The sequence below is a fragment of the Cyprinus carpio genome, chromosome A3 (assembly GCF_018340385.1).
Source record: "Cyprinus carpio isolate SPL01 chromosome A3, ASM1834038v1, whole genome shotgun sequence".
NCBI classification, from domain to species: Eukaryota; Metazoa; Chordata; class Actinopteri; order Cypriniformes; family Cyprinidae; genus Cyprinus; species Cyprinus carpio.
The window spans coordinates 33,577,199-33,595,152 of record NC_056574.1 but is presented as its reverse complement, the minus strand read 5'-3'; the positions used below and the strand labels follow the sequence as shown (position 1 = coordinate 33,595,152).

General features: G+C 38.2%; 1 protein-coding gene across 6 annotated transcripts in view; it reads left to right on the top strand.

The window, feature by feature from the left end:
• The window catches only part of LOC109053865 (centrosomal protein of 112 kDa-like), a 178,200-nt gene that overhangs the window by 138,448 nt on the left and 21,798 nt on the right, over positions 1 to 17,954 (top strand). For 3 of the 6 annotated variants that reach the window (XM_042731031.1, XM_042731025.1, XM_042730999.1), the window contains 3 exons: positions 801 to 890; positions 12,053 to 12,154; positions 16,109 to 16,173. In XM_042731031.1, the coding sequence (XP_042586965.1) occupies positions 801 to 890; positions 12,053 to 12,154; positions 16,109 to 16,173 (257 nt within the window). Of the gene's footprint in view, positions 1 to 800; positions 891 to 12,052; positions 12,155 to 12,361; positions 12,770 to 16,108; positions 16,178 to 16,844; positions 17,401 to 17,954 lie in introns of those variants that run through there. The other 3 variants (XM_042731009.1, XM_042731016.1, XM_042731027.1) reach the window with 3 other exon arrangements.

Here is a 17,954-nt window from a genome sequence, read left to right as displayed (position 1 = left end):
CCCCAGACTGTTACTATAGATCATTTGACCCCATGTGGATTTTAACACACAACTTTTCAGTGTGAAGCTCCATGACCTCCTTCACAGATGTGATTTGAACATGACTATTCAAAATGCTTTCACTGTCACCATGTCTCACACAGTCACAAACAGTAAAATGTGATTTATTTGGCTCAAAAACCACTATGCTGGAAATTTAGTGCTTACTGTGCAGAAGACTTATAATATTACTCAAGGTTTCTCGCACTGAAAGCATTTTCCACCCTGCCTTTTACAATTAAACAGGCTGCTTTTGCTCTTACCCCCTTCATCAGGCCAGGTCAGGTTTCTGAATCCTTCATATGTTTTGCTATGCTTATGTGGGTGATCATATGTTAATGAGCTGTTAACCAGCTTTTGTGTACAATAGATTAGTGTTGTAATATAAATTTTCTAAATGTTATAGAATGGAGTATGAAAAATAAGTTTTCTGTGTGACCAGGATGTGCCGTTTTTAAGGATGAGAATAATGCTTAGCTTTCATCCAATCAGAACAGTTTTGCGATTTCTTAAATGGATCTAGCAGGCTTCTGAGGTGAACAACTGCTACTTGGCCCTTTGAAAGAATGAATAGATGATTTTATTCTAAATGGTTTTGAAATTAAATGATCGGCTGTCAGCTGATCAAATTCTTTATGTGATGTATTTGATACCCTTTTTTTATGGATTTGACTGATGCTCAGCTTTATTGACAGTGATGCTTCTTTCCTTTATCTGGAATCTTCTTTATCTAAAACTCGATTCACAATTTTCCCTTTCAGGTTCTTCAGGAACGTGTGGAGAGTCTACAGAGACAGCTGCATGCCGTTGAGAAGAAGTTGATGAGGCGCGAGTTGGAATACCAGGAGCAGGTAAAGTTACAAATGGCCTGGACCCCAGAGTGCATGCCATGTCCCCTGGAGGGCCAGGAAGAAGCCATGTCTCCTCACTTGAGTCACTGATATGCCCTGCACACATTTTACACATTCCATGATATCCGGCTTCAGGAGCCAGAGCCCTGGGCCAGGAATGCTGTCCCCATTTCAGAGGGATTTCTCAATAATAAAAAGCCACCTTGATCTTGAGTTAAAGAAAAGAGAGAGAGTGAGAGAGAGCTAATTAGCTGATTAATAGCTCCAGGAGGGTCTCTGAACCTGGTATGTGTGTAGAAACACCCTTTTGTCCTGGAAACCTCTGCTGACCTTTACTGGGCTCTATAGACAGTTGTTGGGATGTGCCCTAGGCTGAAGTATCTGTTCAGGGTACAGGAGGGCTCTCTAGAGGAACAGCTGCACTGAGTTGGCACTATATTCTGTGGAAGAGTCCCAGAGATGCCTTTTATATGACTGAGAGCCAATCGATTAGTGGTCAAACTGTGTTATGATGAAAATTGGCCAGACACCTGACAATTAGGAACTAGGTGGTGTCTAGACTGATGACTGTCTTGCTGTTTGTTGAAGATATTTAGAAGGTTAAATAAAAGCTTAAACTAAAAAAGATAACAGAAATTAATGTCACACATAAAGAAAAATGTTTGTTTTTTTATTTTTTTTTATGTAAGCTATAGCTTCTGACCTTTAAATCAAAACATACTTTTGATTTCATGGCTTCAATTACTGCTTTATTTAATTAGAATAACAGTCTAAATATTATTTGTGTGTTTTGCTTTCATTTTATTAGAAGCCAAATGCACCCCCTACGGAATTTAAAACTCCTTACTGAGCAGGCATTAGGACACGGGGGAGGCTGCCGCTGCTGCCGCCACTGCTACACGTGCTATTACTGTTTACTTAAGGCTGATTTATATTTCTGCGTCGGTCATACGGCATAGCCTCTACGGCGTAGGCTGTGCTTCGGTTTTCATTTAAACTTCGTTGATGTCCGCGTCGACGTACAGTACACATGCAAACCGCTAGTCTGCAGTGTCCACGGGCATGTTGCTGGTGTCACCCGCAGTACCACGACAAAAGCTAAAGAAGAAGCGGCTCGTTGGAGAAGCATTATACCTGTCACTGTGGCAAAACTATATAAAAGAACAGATAATTTATTTAAAACTACAAAAAAGAGATGACAACAGAACAGGAAAAGATGGCATTCTTTCAATCTCCACAAGGACTTGTAACGTACCATAGCAGAATAACTGTTTGTCGTGGACAACAAAGTGATGTAATGCTACGTTTTATAATAAATGATAAGACACTTGTTCTTTGCTTTGTTTTATTTTAAATAAGAAGGTGTAACATTGAAATATGTTAAAGTGCAAAAAAAACACAAAACTCAAATACATATGGAGGGAGGGGTACTAGCAGACCAATCACAGTGCTTGCGGTCTGCGTAGATTTGACACGCTGTGACATTTTTGGAGAGGTGCACGTCAGGCTACGCTGTAGCCTGCACGTACTACGCAGAACCTACGGCGTAGTTTCAACGCAGAAGTATAAATCAGCCTTGAGTCTCAGCCTCAGACGTCACACTGAGGCTGAGACGTCTGCTGCATACGGCACACAAAAGTGGAAACACTTTTCGAAGTCGTCATCGGATTGGTTGAATTATACAGGATTTCCTGGAGAAGTGTTTACAACTGTCACGACGAGCGCTTATCAGGATCAACTAAATGCTGGTTTCTCAAAAGTACATAAAATATTTAAAGTTCACGGCACAGAATCCTTAAAAAAAGAGTTTTACATACCAGTCTGTTATTGTGGAGACATTTCCACACCCTGAAACAAACTGTGATTGGTTGTTTGACATGTCGGTCAAATGGCCTCATAGTTGGGCCTTGGCCAAAGAAAGCTGCCATGGATTCCAGACCTTCAGCCGTCAGTACTGTTTACTATATCACACTCTAAAAGCATCATTCTGTACGTGCATTCTCCAAAACAGTGAATCCAATCACCATTCAGGCAAAACTTTGTTTCAAGAATGAGCCACAGTGTTGACGTGATCTAATCGCTAGCACACCCTAAGTTCATGTAAGTTAATGTATTCCTCTTAGCAGCAAGACATATCGGCATAATTATCGGCATGGGGTAGTTTTTGATATTTACATTTAAAGCCATTATCAGCCGATTTTGATATTGGTCCGATAATATCTTGCATCCCTAAAAGCAACCATTTGTTTTACCTTTATTTGTATAGCGCTTTATACAATAATGATTGTGTCAAAGCAGCTTTACAGTGTTAAACAGGAAAATAGTTTGTCAATGATGCAAGAAGATAGTGAGTCATTTTTCCAGTTAAAGTCAGTTCATTAATGATTCAGTGATGTCATCTTCCAGTTCAGCTCTCTTCTTGTAGTGTTTGTGCAATCAGTCAAGTGCCAAAGGCGACAGTCGCAAGAAACCAAAACTCCATCAGAAATTGAGAAAAAACCTTGGGAGAAACCAGGCTCAGTCGGGGAGCCAGTTCTCCTCTTACCAGACAGAACCAGCATGGTGTGGTTTAATTCCAGGCTGCAACACAGGTCAGATTAAGCAGAGGACTTGTCTTATGTTTGTTCCAACAGTCTATCAAAACGCATTAATGATTTACAATTAATATCATAGGCTAATGATCATGAGCCAGTCAAATCCCGATAGATAAAATCAAGTACCACTTACATTATTTCCAACTAAAATATGTCACTTTAGTAAAGTTAAAGGCATTAAATATGTGGTTTCATATTGTTTTTAAGCAACACCTTTGTCATTAAAAAGTTGATGATTATCAATTGAGCATCGAGATTTAGAACAACTGTTATAGTAAAAAAAAAAAAATAATGCAATTCATTTTAATTCTGTAATGCATATTTCTGAGCAAATCAGGATGTTCAACAAGAAAAAATGTAGGAATTTTATCCATGAGAAATAGTTGGTGATAACTGTCCAAAACTATTTGCTCTTTTCTTAGAACAGCAGTTCATACTTGCCCTTTAAAGTACAAGATAAACCATAAAATCTTGACATTCATGGGCACTCTGCAGTGTTGTATACAAAAGTGCAGTGTGATTTCTCCTTTCTACCCAACTTTAGTATGAGGGTAACACGGTTCAAGGGTCAATTTTGATTTCATTCTGACTTCAACAAGCCCTGGAGACAAGACCTCCACTTTGGAATGTGATCACCCACCCCAGACCTCCTTAAGAGACAGAGCGCCTGCAAAGAACATCTACTCCCACCTCATAAACCCTCACAGCACCCCACATCTCAAACGCTGTGCGTGTGTTCGTGAGAGAGGGAGTATATGTGGAAATAAAGGCTGAGAGGCCTGCACTCTTTTCAGTACAGTGATATTGCCCCAGTTTATCTTCCAAGACATGTCTTTGTAATGCAATCCTCGGCATGCAAAAACAGCCCTCTTTTTGCCCAGACTTCAAACAGATGTTCCTCGCTCTGTTGCTCCGGGCCCCTCCACGCCTGCTTGGCATGAAATGTCGGCATGGCAGTGGCATGTTTCTGCGCAGTCTCATTGGCACCCAGGATGAGATGATTACAGACACAAAGCCTTCGAAACAGTTAAGTTACGGAGTCCTCCGGGAGGTTTCCTCCTGAGGCATTGCAAGGTGTTATTTTCATATTAGGATGGATTTGACATGTTAGTTAAACAGGAGCTATTCGCTGCCTGCTAAGTGTGCTGATGACTCCAGTGCCGGCATTGGTGAGGGTGAAGCTGAGCTTTTGATGTAAGCATGGGATTTCGGTGATGTCAGTGATGATGCATTGAACACTCCCAATGCTTTTACACTTTTACTTGCTTTATTAAACATACAGTATGCAATTTCTGTATGACCAAACATTTTTCAAAAATATGATTGTTTTTCTGAACAAATCCCCCAATCTGCTGTTGGTCAAACAGCCAGTACCTCACCAAACTCACCCAATTGGAGTCGGTATTAATATGTCGGATGCTTAAACAAACAAGTTGCATTGGATGGAATCTAGCATTTCAAACCAACAGAACAGTTTAAAAAGCCGTTTTAAATATGTAAAGCTTATGATATCAATAAAAAAGAAACCTATAAAGACAGAACCACTACCACCATGTGGAGTAGCATACGCTTTTCAAGAACCAATCAATTCTAGATGAATCAAGTCTTTTTTGTTAGAAATATGACTGATTAAATCAATGAAACGAGTAGCAAATTATTTGTTGCAATTTCTTGTCGACTTTAATATTGTAGTAGTGTATAGGCCTTATGTAGCTCTGCCCCTTTTCAGCGCTGCGCTCCTTGTCTTCACCCGTCCATTAGTATTTCCTCAGCGTGAAGGTAAGATTAAATGAATTTATGGTAACACTTTAGTATAGGGAACAATTCTCATGATTAACTAGTTGCTTATTAGCATGCCTATTATTAACATATTGGCCTATTATTAACATATTGGCTGTTTATTAGTAGGCCTACTTATAAAACATTTATTCTACATGACCATATTCTACATTCCTAATCCTTCCAAATACCTAAACTTACCAACTACCATACTTATTATTAATAAGCAGCAAATTAGGAGTTTATTGAATTAAAAAGTCAGTTAATGGAGCTAACACAAAAAATGGAAGTCCAAAGACAAAATTCTAAAGATGGCTGTGCACTTGTTTCTCTGATGCATAAGGTTTATAAACAAATTCATGCATTTCATTGCAGTATAGTTAGTATTACTCCTTTGCCAATAACAGAGTCATTACTATTGGCTGTGTATTTCCACAGAAAAGATGTGAAAACATTAGATCTGTTCCACTCCGCTGCCAGCGCACCGTAGAGTAAGTGCCATCATTTTCCATTAGCTTCCCATTACCGCACCGGTGCTACTGTGGAGCCGCACTCCACTGGAGTGGCACTTCATAAATCATACTTCTGCCTCATAACTTCATAAAGAGCCACTTCCAACCTCTAATTTCTGTTCACATCACTCCCAGCCTCTTGAAAATGCTCCTTTTCAGTTTGCCTGCTATTCAGAGAGCTCCATACTCAACTAGTGCTCTTGACTCCAGAACCGCCAATTTTAAGATGCAAAACTCTGTGAGTGATGCAGGTTTTTGATGTACCTTCTGCACCTGACAATGTTTTTGTCACTTTACCATGTCTTTTTTTTTTTTTTTTTTTAATGCTTGTGCACTCTTTCCCTCCCCTCCACCCCTTCATTAGCATACATCAAGCTCCTGACGACATGACAAACTTTATTTGAACATTCAAAGTGCTGAGGTCTTGCTGCTTTCAGCTGGCAGCTGTCAAAAACCCCAGCTAGTGACACATTCTGCATCTCGCAAAGTCAAATGCAGGCACAATCTAAAGACTATATATAGATGAAATGGTGTCATTTTAAGTGAGAATGGTGGAAAGGAGACTGCTGCTGTCTTCAAAATAGAGATTGGTCTATTAAACAACAAAGAATACTTTTTAAAAAGGAAAGGAAGATGAAATCGTTCACTAGTCACATTGCTCAGTTGTGAATTCTGGAAGCTTTTATGTCAAGTTCATTAGTTGAAGGAAGTCGAAATCAAAAATAAAGCACAAAGCCTAACCCTCAAAGTGGCCCAGTGTTTCAGCTTTGATTGTAAGGATCTGTCAGAATTTATTGAAAAAGGAAACCTGTATAAATGAGTGGAATATACTGAGTGTCTGTCATGCCACAGTCAAGGATGTTTAAAGGCATAGTTTGCTCAAAAATAATCAGGGCTTAATTTTGTGCTGGATCCTGCCAGAACAGGATCCAGGATCTCTGTTTTTGACTGTCTGTGTTCTGGTACCGGTTTGCATGGATCCAGAAGAGGCATTATGGGCACTTCTGATGAGGGTTAAACATGCTCCGTTAAACAGAATATTGGTTGGGATGACAGAAAGTGGAAGATTAGCAAATGGTAACAGTGAGGATACTGGCATGTTTTTGTTTTTTGTTTTTGCCCTTCTGGCCATAAATATGCTATTTACATTAACACAAAATCAGTAGACATTATTTGCGAATTACATGTCCCTAGTATTTAATATTCTGGTCACATTTTAGTTTGGGGACCAATTCTCACTATTAAAGTGCCCCTATTAGACCTTTTTGACTATTACCTTAAATGCAGTGTGTCATGTAGCTGTATGTGAACATAAACTAACTGCAAAGTTGTGAAGCTGACAGTACACGATAGATCAAGTTATTATCTGTCAAAAAAAAAGTCGGCTCGCAATCACTGAAACGAGTTGTCAGGAATTTGAATTTTATTCAGAATCCGGCTCGAGTTGGTAAGCTACAATCCATACAATATTTACTATGTATTGACAAGTCTCCAGGGCTGTCATTCTGTCAAGGCAATTGGCGTTTCATTTCCAATATGCACTGTACGCGGTAGACCAATCCAGAGCCGTAGAACGATCTCTCTACGGCTCTGGACCAATCACAAAGGACTGCATCATCTGACCAATCACAGCAGTGAGGGCTCATGGAAAGGAGGGGTTTAGAGAAATTGATTCTTTGAACTGCTTCGCACAAGTTGTTTATGAATCATTTAAATGAGGTAAAATTAAATCTATTTTCTGAGAAAACTAACATGTTTTTTGGCCTTGCATGCATGCAAGCCTGTTTTAGGAGACTCATAAAACAATATTAGCAACCTTAAAAATGGCATAATAGGGGCACTTTAATTTTGCCTCAAACTCTTAATTTGCTGCTTATTAATAGGAAGGTAGTTGTTAAGTTTAGGTATGGGGTAAGATAAAGGGATCTAAAATATGGTCATGCAGAATAAGACATTAATGTGTGCTTTATAAGTACTTATAAATAGCTAATATGCTTATAGTATGCATGAGAATATTCTTCTGTTTTGCTCTGCTGCTGTCCATTGTCCATTGTATGCTGTTAGGATGACAAAAACTTTAAAGTTATTTTGTCTGGTCTGCCTCAGTTGTCTAATAACATTGCTGGTCATTTTCAAAAATGAATGAAGCAGCCAATCAAATCAAAGAATGCAAGCATGAACTCTAGCATGATGCTTCAGTTTTTTAATGGCGAAAGAGCGCAAGGTTAAAGGGATACTCCACCCTAAAATTAAAATGTTGTCATTAATCACTTACCCCCATGTCATTCCAAATCCGTAAAAGCTTTGTTCATCTTCGGAACACAATTTAAGATATTTTGGATGAAAACCTGGAGGCTTGAGACTGTCCCATAGACTGCCAAGTAAATAACAGTGTCAAGGTTCATAAAAGGTATGAAAGTCATCGTCAGAATACTCCATCTGCCATCAGACGTGCAATCTGTGGTATATGAAGTGACGGGAAGAATTTTTGTAAGCGAAGAAAACAAAAGTAACGACTTTATTCTATAATTCCTTTGTCAGTGGTCTCCTCTGTGTCACTCCATATCACCGTATGCTGCGTATGCTCTTCTGTGTCATCCGCGCCACAGGATGCTTTATTTTCTTTGCTTACAAAAAATGTTTCTGTTGCTTCATATAACCCAGATTGCACGTCTGATGGCAGATGGAGTATTCTGACGACGACTTTCATACCTTTTCTGGACCTTGTCACTGTTATTTATTTGGCAGTCTATGGGACAGTCTCAAGCCTCCAGGTTTTCATCCAAAATATCTTAAATTGTGTTCCGAAAGACGAATGGGGCTTTTACGGGTTTGGAATGACATGGGGGTAAGTGATTAATGACAACATTTTCATTTTGGGGTGGAGTAACACTTTAAATACAAGCAGCTAAACATTCAATCATTAAATGTTTCTTAAATTAATGTCTTCACATATCTTATGAGAGAATTGAAAAATGTTAAAAGACTGGCTGAAACATGCAGTGATCCAAACTACTTGAATTCTAGTCAAATTTTGCTGTTTTGAATTGAAAATATAGCATTTACGTGATTCTGTTTAGTTTTTATTTAGTTCATAAATTAATGTGAGTAGCTTAAAATAATTTTTTATTGTTGTCACAATATTTATATCACGAAAGTTATTTGAAATTGAGGTTTGTAAGCCCCATGGTTTGGTCAGTGGGGATTTGAGTACATGGCATATGTTATTTTAAGCACGTGTTCTGTGCTCTTCCCGGGACCTGCGGCCGCTATGCACTTAGCATTCCAGCACTTTCGGATTTACAGATTAAACACTGAAAATAACATTTTGAGTGAACATTTTCATGCCAATCCAAACCTTGCAGAACACAAAAGAAGATATTTTGAAAAATGTTTCAGTGTTTTTCATACAATGACAAAGTCAGGTGACTATTCTTTATAACCCCACTAACCTCCATTGTATGGACAAAAATAATGGAAACATTCTTTCAAATATTTGCTTTGTGTTCTGCAGAAGAAAGAAAGCCCTGCAGGTTTAGAAGGACCTGATGACAGAATTTTCATTTTTGAGTAGCACTTATTGAAATGGACATTCATATTTTTATTATTATTGTTATTATTTTAAGTTTGTGACGTCTACATATTTAGTGGTGTTCGCTAAGACAAGCGTCAGTATTGCTCATACTTAGAATTATTGATTGGAACAAACCCCCGTTGCTCTACCAATTGAGCTACAGAACCTCCAGAAACTGTTGATATCACATCACAACTTTGCTGTTTGAGAATCGTTCCGAAGAGGGTATTATTATAGTGATAAAATTGTTGTTTTTAGAGGTTAAAAGGTTAATAATTCAAATGTATTATATTGACAAATAGTTGAGGAACTGATAGGAAGACCCTGAGACTGTGAAAGAGAGTCCTGATGTTCAGAAAGAAGAAAAAATGTCGGAGATCCTGAGACTTTCTTACAGAAAGATGTAGAAATAGGTTACAGGGACCATGATAAGATTAAAGATACACCCAGTTACAAAGTTTAGACATAACCCTATAGCATCGTGGTGGTGAGTTTGGTGAGAACACCAAACACCATTCTCTTTTTCCATCTAGTTCGTCTCCTCACAGGGCTACCATTGTAAATGGGGAGCAAACCTCTTGTAGTCACTGATGCTGCCAAGGGTTCAGAAGTTGAGATGTCCTCCACAGTCTCATGCAATAACACCAGTTCTAGTAAACTCACTGCCAAAGCCTTTTACCGGTTCATTTAGCCATGCTGTTAGCAATCACATGCTAAGAGCCACTTTCCACTGGCGCATTTTTGCTGCATCTCATGCTAGATATGTTGCACAATTAAAGTTGTACGTAGTGGGCTAGTAGCCAGACACAGCACTGTGCGATAGCTCCTATTCTTAAAAAGCTGTCTAGCTGTTTCTGAAAACTACTCCCCCGTTTCCTTTCCCTCACAGATGCCTTTACCTCCCACTCTCTGAGGCAAACATTCATGGCATGTCGACTTCAATTACACGTGGGCCTCCCGATACAGTACGCAGGGATGCGTCTGCTGTAGTGTGTACTAGCTGAGCTGTGTTGCATGGAATGTGTATGATGAAGAGGGTAATTGAGATAAAGTGTTTGGGACTGGAGGCCAGTGGAGAGCAGAACATGATGCTGTTATGAGTCCAGCATCTACCACTAGATCTCAAGAACCCTCAAACCAAATACGATCATCTTATAGACACTCAGATGTTGTCTCAATAGCCAATGTTATCATTTTTGGGGATATAATCAGGAGTCTCCTCACACAATGGATCTGGTTTTTAGTTACCAAATGGAAAGACTTATTATAATCTATATTTTCAGCTTTTGTTTTTGAACTGAGTCTGAAGTAGTGTTGCATCATCTTCAGTAACATTGGGGTTTGTCAAATGAAAAGGAGGGCAGTGACCGGGGGACAACTGGGTTAATGGCAAAGGCCTAGTCTACAGCTCACTGTGGGACAAAAAAGAACAGAGCTGTGTTCAGATAATGTATACTCTTCCTCTTTGAAGTGGCTTTCCAATCCTTTTATTGTACTCCGGAAGATTAATTACAGAAAGCCAGAACAATCAGTTAAATCCACAACAGGAAAATTATTTTAGGAAAGGCAATCATCTTTCTTGTTGCGCTTCTGTTCCCTCAAACAAGGCAAATATTAAGATGTTTTTAACTTAAGATGGTAGATAGAAACTGCCAAAGACATTAGTGTCTGTCTGACACGGCCAGCAGAGGAGCCGGACCAGACCCACCAAGACCCAAAACAAGACCTAAACACAGACCTCTTAAGACCGAGACTAGAAATGGTCATACAGTCTCACATTCACATGAGACAGTCTTTTAGAATGATGAACACCAAGAAAGACTAGCACATTCAAAAATACGCAAAATTAGCCCCAAAAATTATTATTAATTAAAATATTTATTTATTTATTTTGGTAACACTTTAGATTAGGGACCAGTTCTCACTATGAGTTTATTGAGGCAAAGGTCATAGTTAAGAGTTAGTTAATAGTGAGAATTGGTTCCCAAACTAAAGTGTGACCTTTAAAAAAAAAAAAAAAAGATTTGAAATTTGAGGCTGCATCATAGTAATTGTAATAAGTCATCTAAGGTATTTGCAAGGTATAAGGTATTTTTTCTTTTTCTTTTTCTATTTCTTTTTATTTATTTATTTATTTTTACTTTTAGATTTGATCAGAAATTAGGCATGGCAGCTATGAATAGTTAGATAATACCAACCATCACTGCCATGTTTTTGCACTTTAGTATAGGGACCAATTTTCACTATTAACTAGTTCCTTATTAGCATGCATATTATTAACATATTGGCTGTTTATAAGTCCTTATAAAGCACATATTAATGCATTATTCTGCATGACCATATTTTAGATCCCTTAATCCTACCCCATACCTAAACTTAACAATTACCTTACTATTGATAAGCAGCAAATTAGGAGTTTATTGAGGCAAAAAGTGGTCTTTCAAAACCCCTCTAGACGTGACCTTGCTGTATCCTCAGTGCAGCGTGTCTTCTCCACTCCTCAATTTGTTGACAAAAAGTGTTTCTCTGCTTGAGTGTGTAAAGGAAGAGGAAAGACCTAACCAAACTTGCCAAAGTTGTATGTTCAGTGTATAGTTTGTACTTGCTAGACAGACAGGTTTAGATTACAGAGGACTGACCACAGTGTTTGACAGTCTGATAGAGGTGGTACATTTTTAAACTCTTCCCTCTCTTCTCATGTAGATCACACATGTCCGTCAGGAGTGTGAGTCGAAGATTAAAGGCCTGATTCCCGCAGAGCTGCAGCAGGAGCTGGAGGACACCATCACCTCGCTTAAGTCACAGGTGATCAAGAACTCCCACTGGACACACATTAACACATATATGTTAGTGTTTAAATGTATTTTTGTAAGGCAGGTCAGAAAAACCACCAACGCACACATATATACAGATTCACAAACACACCTGGAGCACTTGAGTGTGGCATTAGGATTCGGAAAGGTGTTTATTTTTGTTAAATAAAATGAACAGAATTTTTTTTTTTTTTTTAAGTGAAAAAAGTGTGAAAAGGAAGATATAATATCCAACTGAAAGGGGAACTCGCTGACTGGATGCTGGCAGATTTGATTGGAGACTCTCCTTCCTGCAAACAGTCTGGGGAAATGACTCGTCAGCTAGGGAATTCCATATATCACAGTCAGTCATTATCGAAAAATAAACACGGACAGTTTGATTAGAATGTGATGTATTTTAACTGATACCGATATGGATTTTCACATCTCAAAATCAGTCTTTTAGTCTATGCTGTTTTCTGTTGAACAAAATGTCACTAAACATTATTTGTGCCGTGCCTACCATCCAATAATTGGTTGCCCTTTTTTTTACTTTTATTTAAATTAAACTTTTAATAAACCTTTTATGTATATTTGAATAAATCTTTCATGAAAAGAAGTTTTTGTTACAGCCACCATTTAAATATTTATATAACAAAAAATTGAGTAGAAACATATTTCTGTAATTAAAAAGTTGATATAAGTGCAATTTAAATGTTTGTACAACTTATTTTCTATTTAAGTGTTGATTATTAAATATATTTGATGAAACAATTGATTATTAAACAAATTTTATTTTTGGTTTTGGCTTTCAGCTAAATGAAAGCTTTAATTTTCATGTTATGTGTTTCAGTAAAAAATTTATTACATTACCCCACTTCTTACATGACCGCTTTCCAAATTAATATATATGTATATATCTCTGTTTATCTGTGTCACGATAGTGGGTCTCGTCTTTGTATTCTCATTATCACACCACACCTGTTTCCCATCAGTGACACTATAAAGGTTGCACTCATCCACACTCGCATTGCTGATTATTGTATCGCCTGTATTGACATCGTCTTCTCTGTGTTCCTTGCCTTGCTTGTTTTTTGACCTTGGACTGTTTACATTGTTTTCATGGTTCCTTTCTCCGTCAACTCCACCGAAGGACTGGTCATCCATGCACAATGTTTTCCTGCCCACGGCCCGAGACGCTGAGATAGGCTCCAGCATTCCTGTGACCATACATGGGACAAGCAAAGACTACAATTAACTAACTCTGGCCACATAACCCTGTTCCTTAACATGAAAAGTACCCACTTGGCCATATCATGGAACTTCTGGTCTTCATTCCTCAGTAGTGGAATCGATTCCCAAAAGCTATAAGAACAACTAACACTCCAACCACATCCAAACAAAGATTGAAGAATGAGCTGCTCTAGACATCACACACTAAAAACATAAATCGCTGAAAAAAAAAAAAAATCCAGGCTCATTGGAAATACATGACTCTGGCTACAATTCTGTAAAACTGCAAAAATGAACCCATACAGACAGTACATTTCAATGCACTTTCCAGCTGAAATGAACACTAGAGGCAGTAAAACCACCAACTTTTTTCCTTTTCACACAAATGATGATGATTACAGGGGCAGATTATTGATTAATAAAGACTTATTTTCCTGTGAGTCCTTGCACAATACTATTTTATGACCACTAATCACTTTTACTGTAGTGCATGGTTTGTAAACTGATACATTTTGCCATTTGCATCACATAACCATCTCCATGTGTATGGCTTTTCTGATATAATAAACTTTCAAATACAGTTTTTTAATTCTTGCAATGTGGAATGCCAGGGTACGAGTCCTGTAAAACACAAGTCACAACACTCCACAAAAAAGCTTAAAGCCTTGTAGAAGCATGCTAAAATGGCACGATTGCTTCAGCAAGTGCATCTTTATCTCATGTTTACTGTGTTAACACTATCAATTGATTAAGGGTTTAGTGTAGGTAGTACATTCATTTTAAATGTGATGAAGCATTAACACTTTAGAATTTCATTTCTGAATTGCCATGATACGCGCATTAGCCATTAACATGCATTGAAGAAAATTGTACACGCTATTTAGTGGCAGTCAAAGAAGATTTAATGTGAAACATGCTGCAAGCAACTCAAAATCTTTTTGAAAAAAGGAACCCACAGGCGCATTAAACTGGTCTGTTTATTAAAGCTACATCTGCAAAGGATATTTCTTATAATGCTTATTGCTGGCGTCACCTGAAAAGTGTAGCGAATGTACCTGGAACAACCAATTTCAGGTTTTGCAGAAATCTAGTCATATATTTCCAGTGAGCTGCATTGCAAAAAAAACAACAACAGTGAAACATTTTGTGTTTGCGATCTTAATGCATCTGCTGTTGTTTGGAGCTTACACTTTGAAAATTAAGGTCTAGTTTGAGTGTTCTGTATGTTATGAGCACTCATAAATCAAATTTACATACCCAGCACAACTGTCCTGCTGTAAATGACAAAGTTTTGATTGTTTCTTTATCATTTGATTTATAGCCTCCAAAACAACTCTTAAAAGTCAAAAGTTGTTGATGAATGGAAAGCATTTTACACAAAACTGGAACAACACCAGTCTAGGTTTTCAGCACCTCGTATGAAGTCCTGCATGTGATCAGGCCACTTCACTTCAGTACCCCACATTTGGTGTCTTGTATGCCATTGCAGCTTTCTGTCCCTCAGCTAATAATGCCGAGCAGTCAGACCTCATGTCTTTGAACTAAAGTGGCTCTTGTTTATTTGATTTCTTGGGAAGGGGAGGGGGTAGCAAGTGTTGCAAGTTCCTCCATGGGCATGGATCTAATTTGGCCACAGGGCTTTGAAGTCTCTGGTCCAGTTCATCTCCTTATGTGCAATTACACCCGCCAACCACATTAATACAGTCTTCAAGGGCTCCGGCCAGGGTCTTATTAGTTACAGTCAGCCTTGTTCTACACGAGTCTGTGGCGAGAGCATTTTTTTAAACATTTCAAATCTAAACAATAGCCCCTTTTTGTCAGGCATGGCCCTGGGCCCCTCAAACAACATTTCAAGATCACAGTTCAAAGACCTGGCACACGCCTCTGAATGGCTCTGACTAGATTCTTTCAGAATCGCAGCCACTGCTCTGTGATCTGATATGTTTATGCGTTGTAATTGGTGACCAGCGTGGCCTCCTCTGTCCTTGAATATTTCGAGCATTGCACATAGCAGTGCATTATTTTAACAAAACCAGTGGCCATTCAGGAATCTAACCATAGTCAGTGGCATGCATTTGCAAGGATGGTAACATTAGATTTGCTTTGAGGTTTGCTCTGTGTATCTTGGTTTCCAGGAAAATCGTCTCAGAACAATGTAAAAAAAAAAAAAATAAAAAATTCAAGCTCATACAAAATTAAAAAAGCCACAATTCACCAAGTGTATTTCTTTGTGAGAAAATATTTTTATAAAGAAATCACTTTTGCTCACAGCGGATCTACAGTTGCTGCAATGAGACATTTTTCTACTCGCTATTGTTACACAGTTTTAGTAAATGCTCTTTTAAAGGCTGGGAGGACGTTCTGAGTTCTGAAAGCTACAGTATGTTTTAATAGCACATTGAAGTCTTTTATTTCCAAAGATAAAGGACAATTCAATTTCTCACACATGAGCCATTTAAAAGTAGAGTACGGTAATCTGGTCTGGCAGTTGTGGGCTTACAATTTAGATCCTATGGGCGTCATATATATAACTGTTGAGCTCATACTCTTCCCCAAAGAACTAGAAGTTTGGCCCATAATGCTCTGACAATGCTTGCACATGTAAATGATTTTGTTGTACTTCAAATCAGTGCATGAAAAATGTAGTGATTTCTCAAAGTGGTAAAACCTAGCAGGTAAATTGGTTCCTAATTTGATAAACGTACCACTAAACTTGAGCTGTGTTTATCTGCAGGTCAGCTTCCTGCAGAAGAGAGCGTCGGTCTTACAGGAGCAGCTAGATGCTAGCAACATCAGGAGGTGAGGACCTGGACATGCTTTCACGCACAATTTATCCAAATTCAGTGTCAGCTGTGGATTGTCTGTTTATACGCACATGTGCATAGAATGCACAAGCATTGCTGTATGTCAGAATGATTGTGACAGAGTCCACAAACATGACGTGCACAAGACACCCCTCTGACATCTTCCAAGTCCAAGTTTGGAGTATAGAAACACTGTAATTACTGATGCACAAAAGGACCAACCTCAGTTTGTTTTTAGATGCCGTTTAGAGATCATACAAAGTAAACCTGTGAAACTTGATGCCAAAATGCTGCATAAGAGTCTGATTGGAGCTTGTGGTGTTCATAAGTGCTTTCCAGTTTTATGATCAGCATGCAGTCAGTGAACAGACTGTGAATGAGTTGACTGAGACCGAGACCATCACCAGCCCAGTTTTATAATAAAGAGACCGTATGAACTTTAAACCCTCCCCCACCTGAGCCCTTTTTTTTTTTTTTCAGCCAAAAACAGGAAACTTTTTATCCGTTGTTCCTGTTCGTTTACGCGATAACAGTGTTTTGGGGACTGAAAACGCATATTTTTGGAAACGGGTTTCAAAGTGTACGTTTTTGACTGAACTATTTAAAAGCCATGTTTCATTTAACACGTCATAATCACTACCCCTGTGTTTCTCTCTCACTGTATAGGTAGTGGATGATATCAGGTCATTAATATATGTCCTCATGCAGACTTGTAAGCGAGCCCGTCCTGATACACACGCTTCATTCACTGTTGCTCCACTTGTCTGATGTGCCACATTTTTAACCCATATTTATGTATGATATCATTGTATTTTTATTTATTTATTTTAATATCATTATTATTAAATATGACATTGTTTCTCAAATGGCTGACTTTGCATTGTTGTCATTTTCATATTGGCTTCAGTTAAAGGTGAATCTGGGAGTTCTGTGCCGCTAGTGGAACTAAATGGAATTGCAAAAATAAAAAGCATGAGAAACAAGTTTCCCAAGCACTTATTCTGCGCTCATCTATCATCTGGCAAATGGCTAGTCCCTCCCCAAACTCGAACAGTTGATTGAGTCAGACGTTGACATGTTAGGCTGCTTAAACATTCACAGTCACTCTTCAGAAAGATTAACTATAGCAATGGCTTACTTACAGTGACTCTACATGATAAAAAACAAAAAAACATTATTTTAGCACTGACAATTATACACATCAGTAGGATCCATGTCGCTCCAGTTTTCTTTCTTCTTTATGCATTTTTTTTTTTATAATTGGTTTAGATTTCTTCTACCTGATTGTTCTGTTTTATAGTTCTATAGACAGCCATCAACATTTTGTCTATTTTGCTTCAGAGTTTACAGTTACACAAAAAATTATTCTCTCTCTCTGTTTTTGTTAAAACAATAAATTCTGCATTTTTTAATCAAACAGGTTTTCTCCAGAGTGAAAGATTTATTCAGCCTCCCTTCAAAATTAAAGGGGTCCTACTATGCTTTTTCACTTTTTCAATATTAGTTACTGTGTAATATTGCTGTTCGAGAATGAAAAAGATCACACAGCTCAAAGAGCATTTTAAATTGGAGATATTCTCTAACAGAAAACACTTTTTTAAGAACTACAACAAATGGATCGTACGGCTCAGATATTGAGACATCTCAAAGTGACTTATTTAAATAATTTCCGCCCACAGAATAAGCAAAAAAGGGGGCGAGGCCTGGTTGAGCTGCGCTAGAGAAGACAAAGAAGAACTGCTTTAGTAGTGTGTTGTTGCTGGTGATGCATGGTAG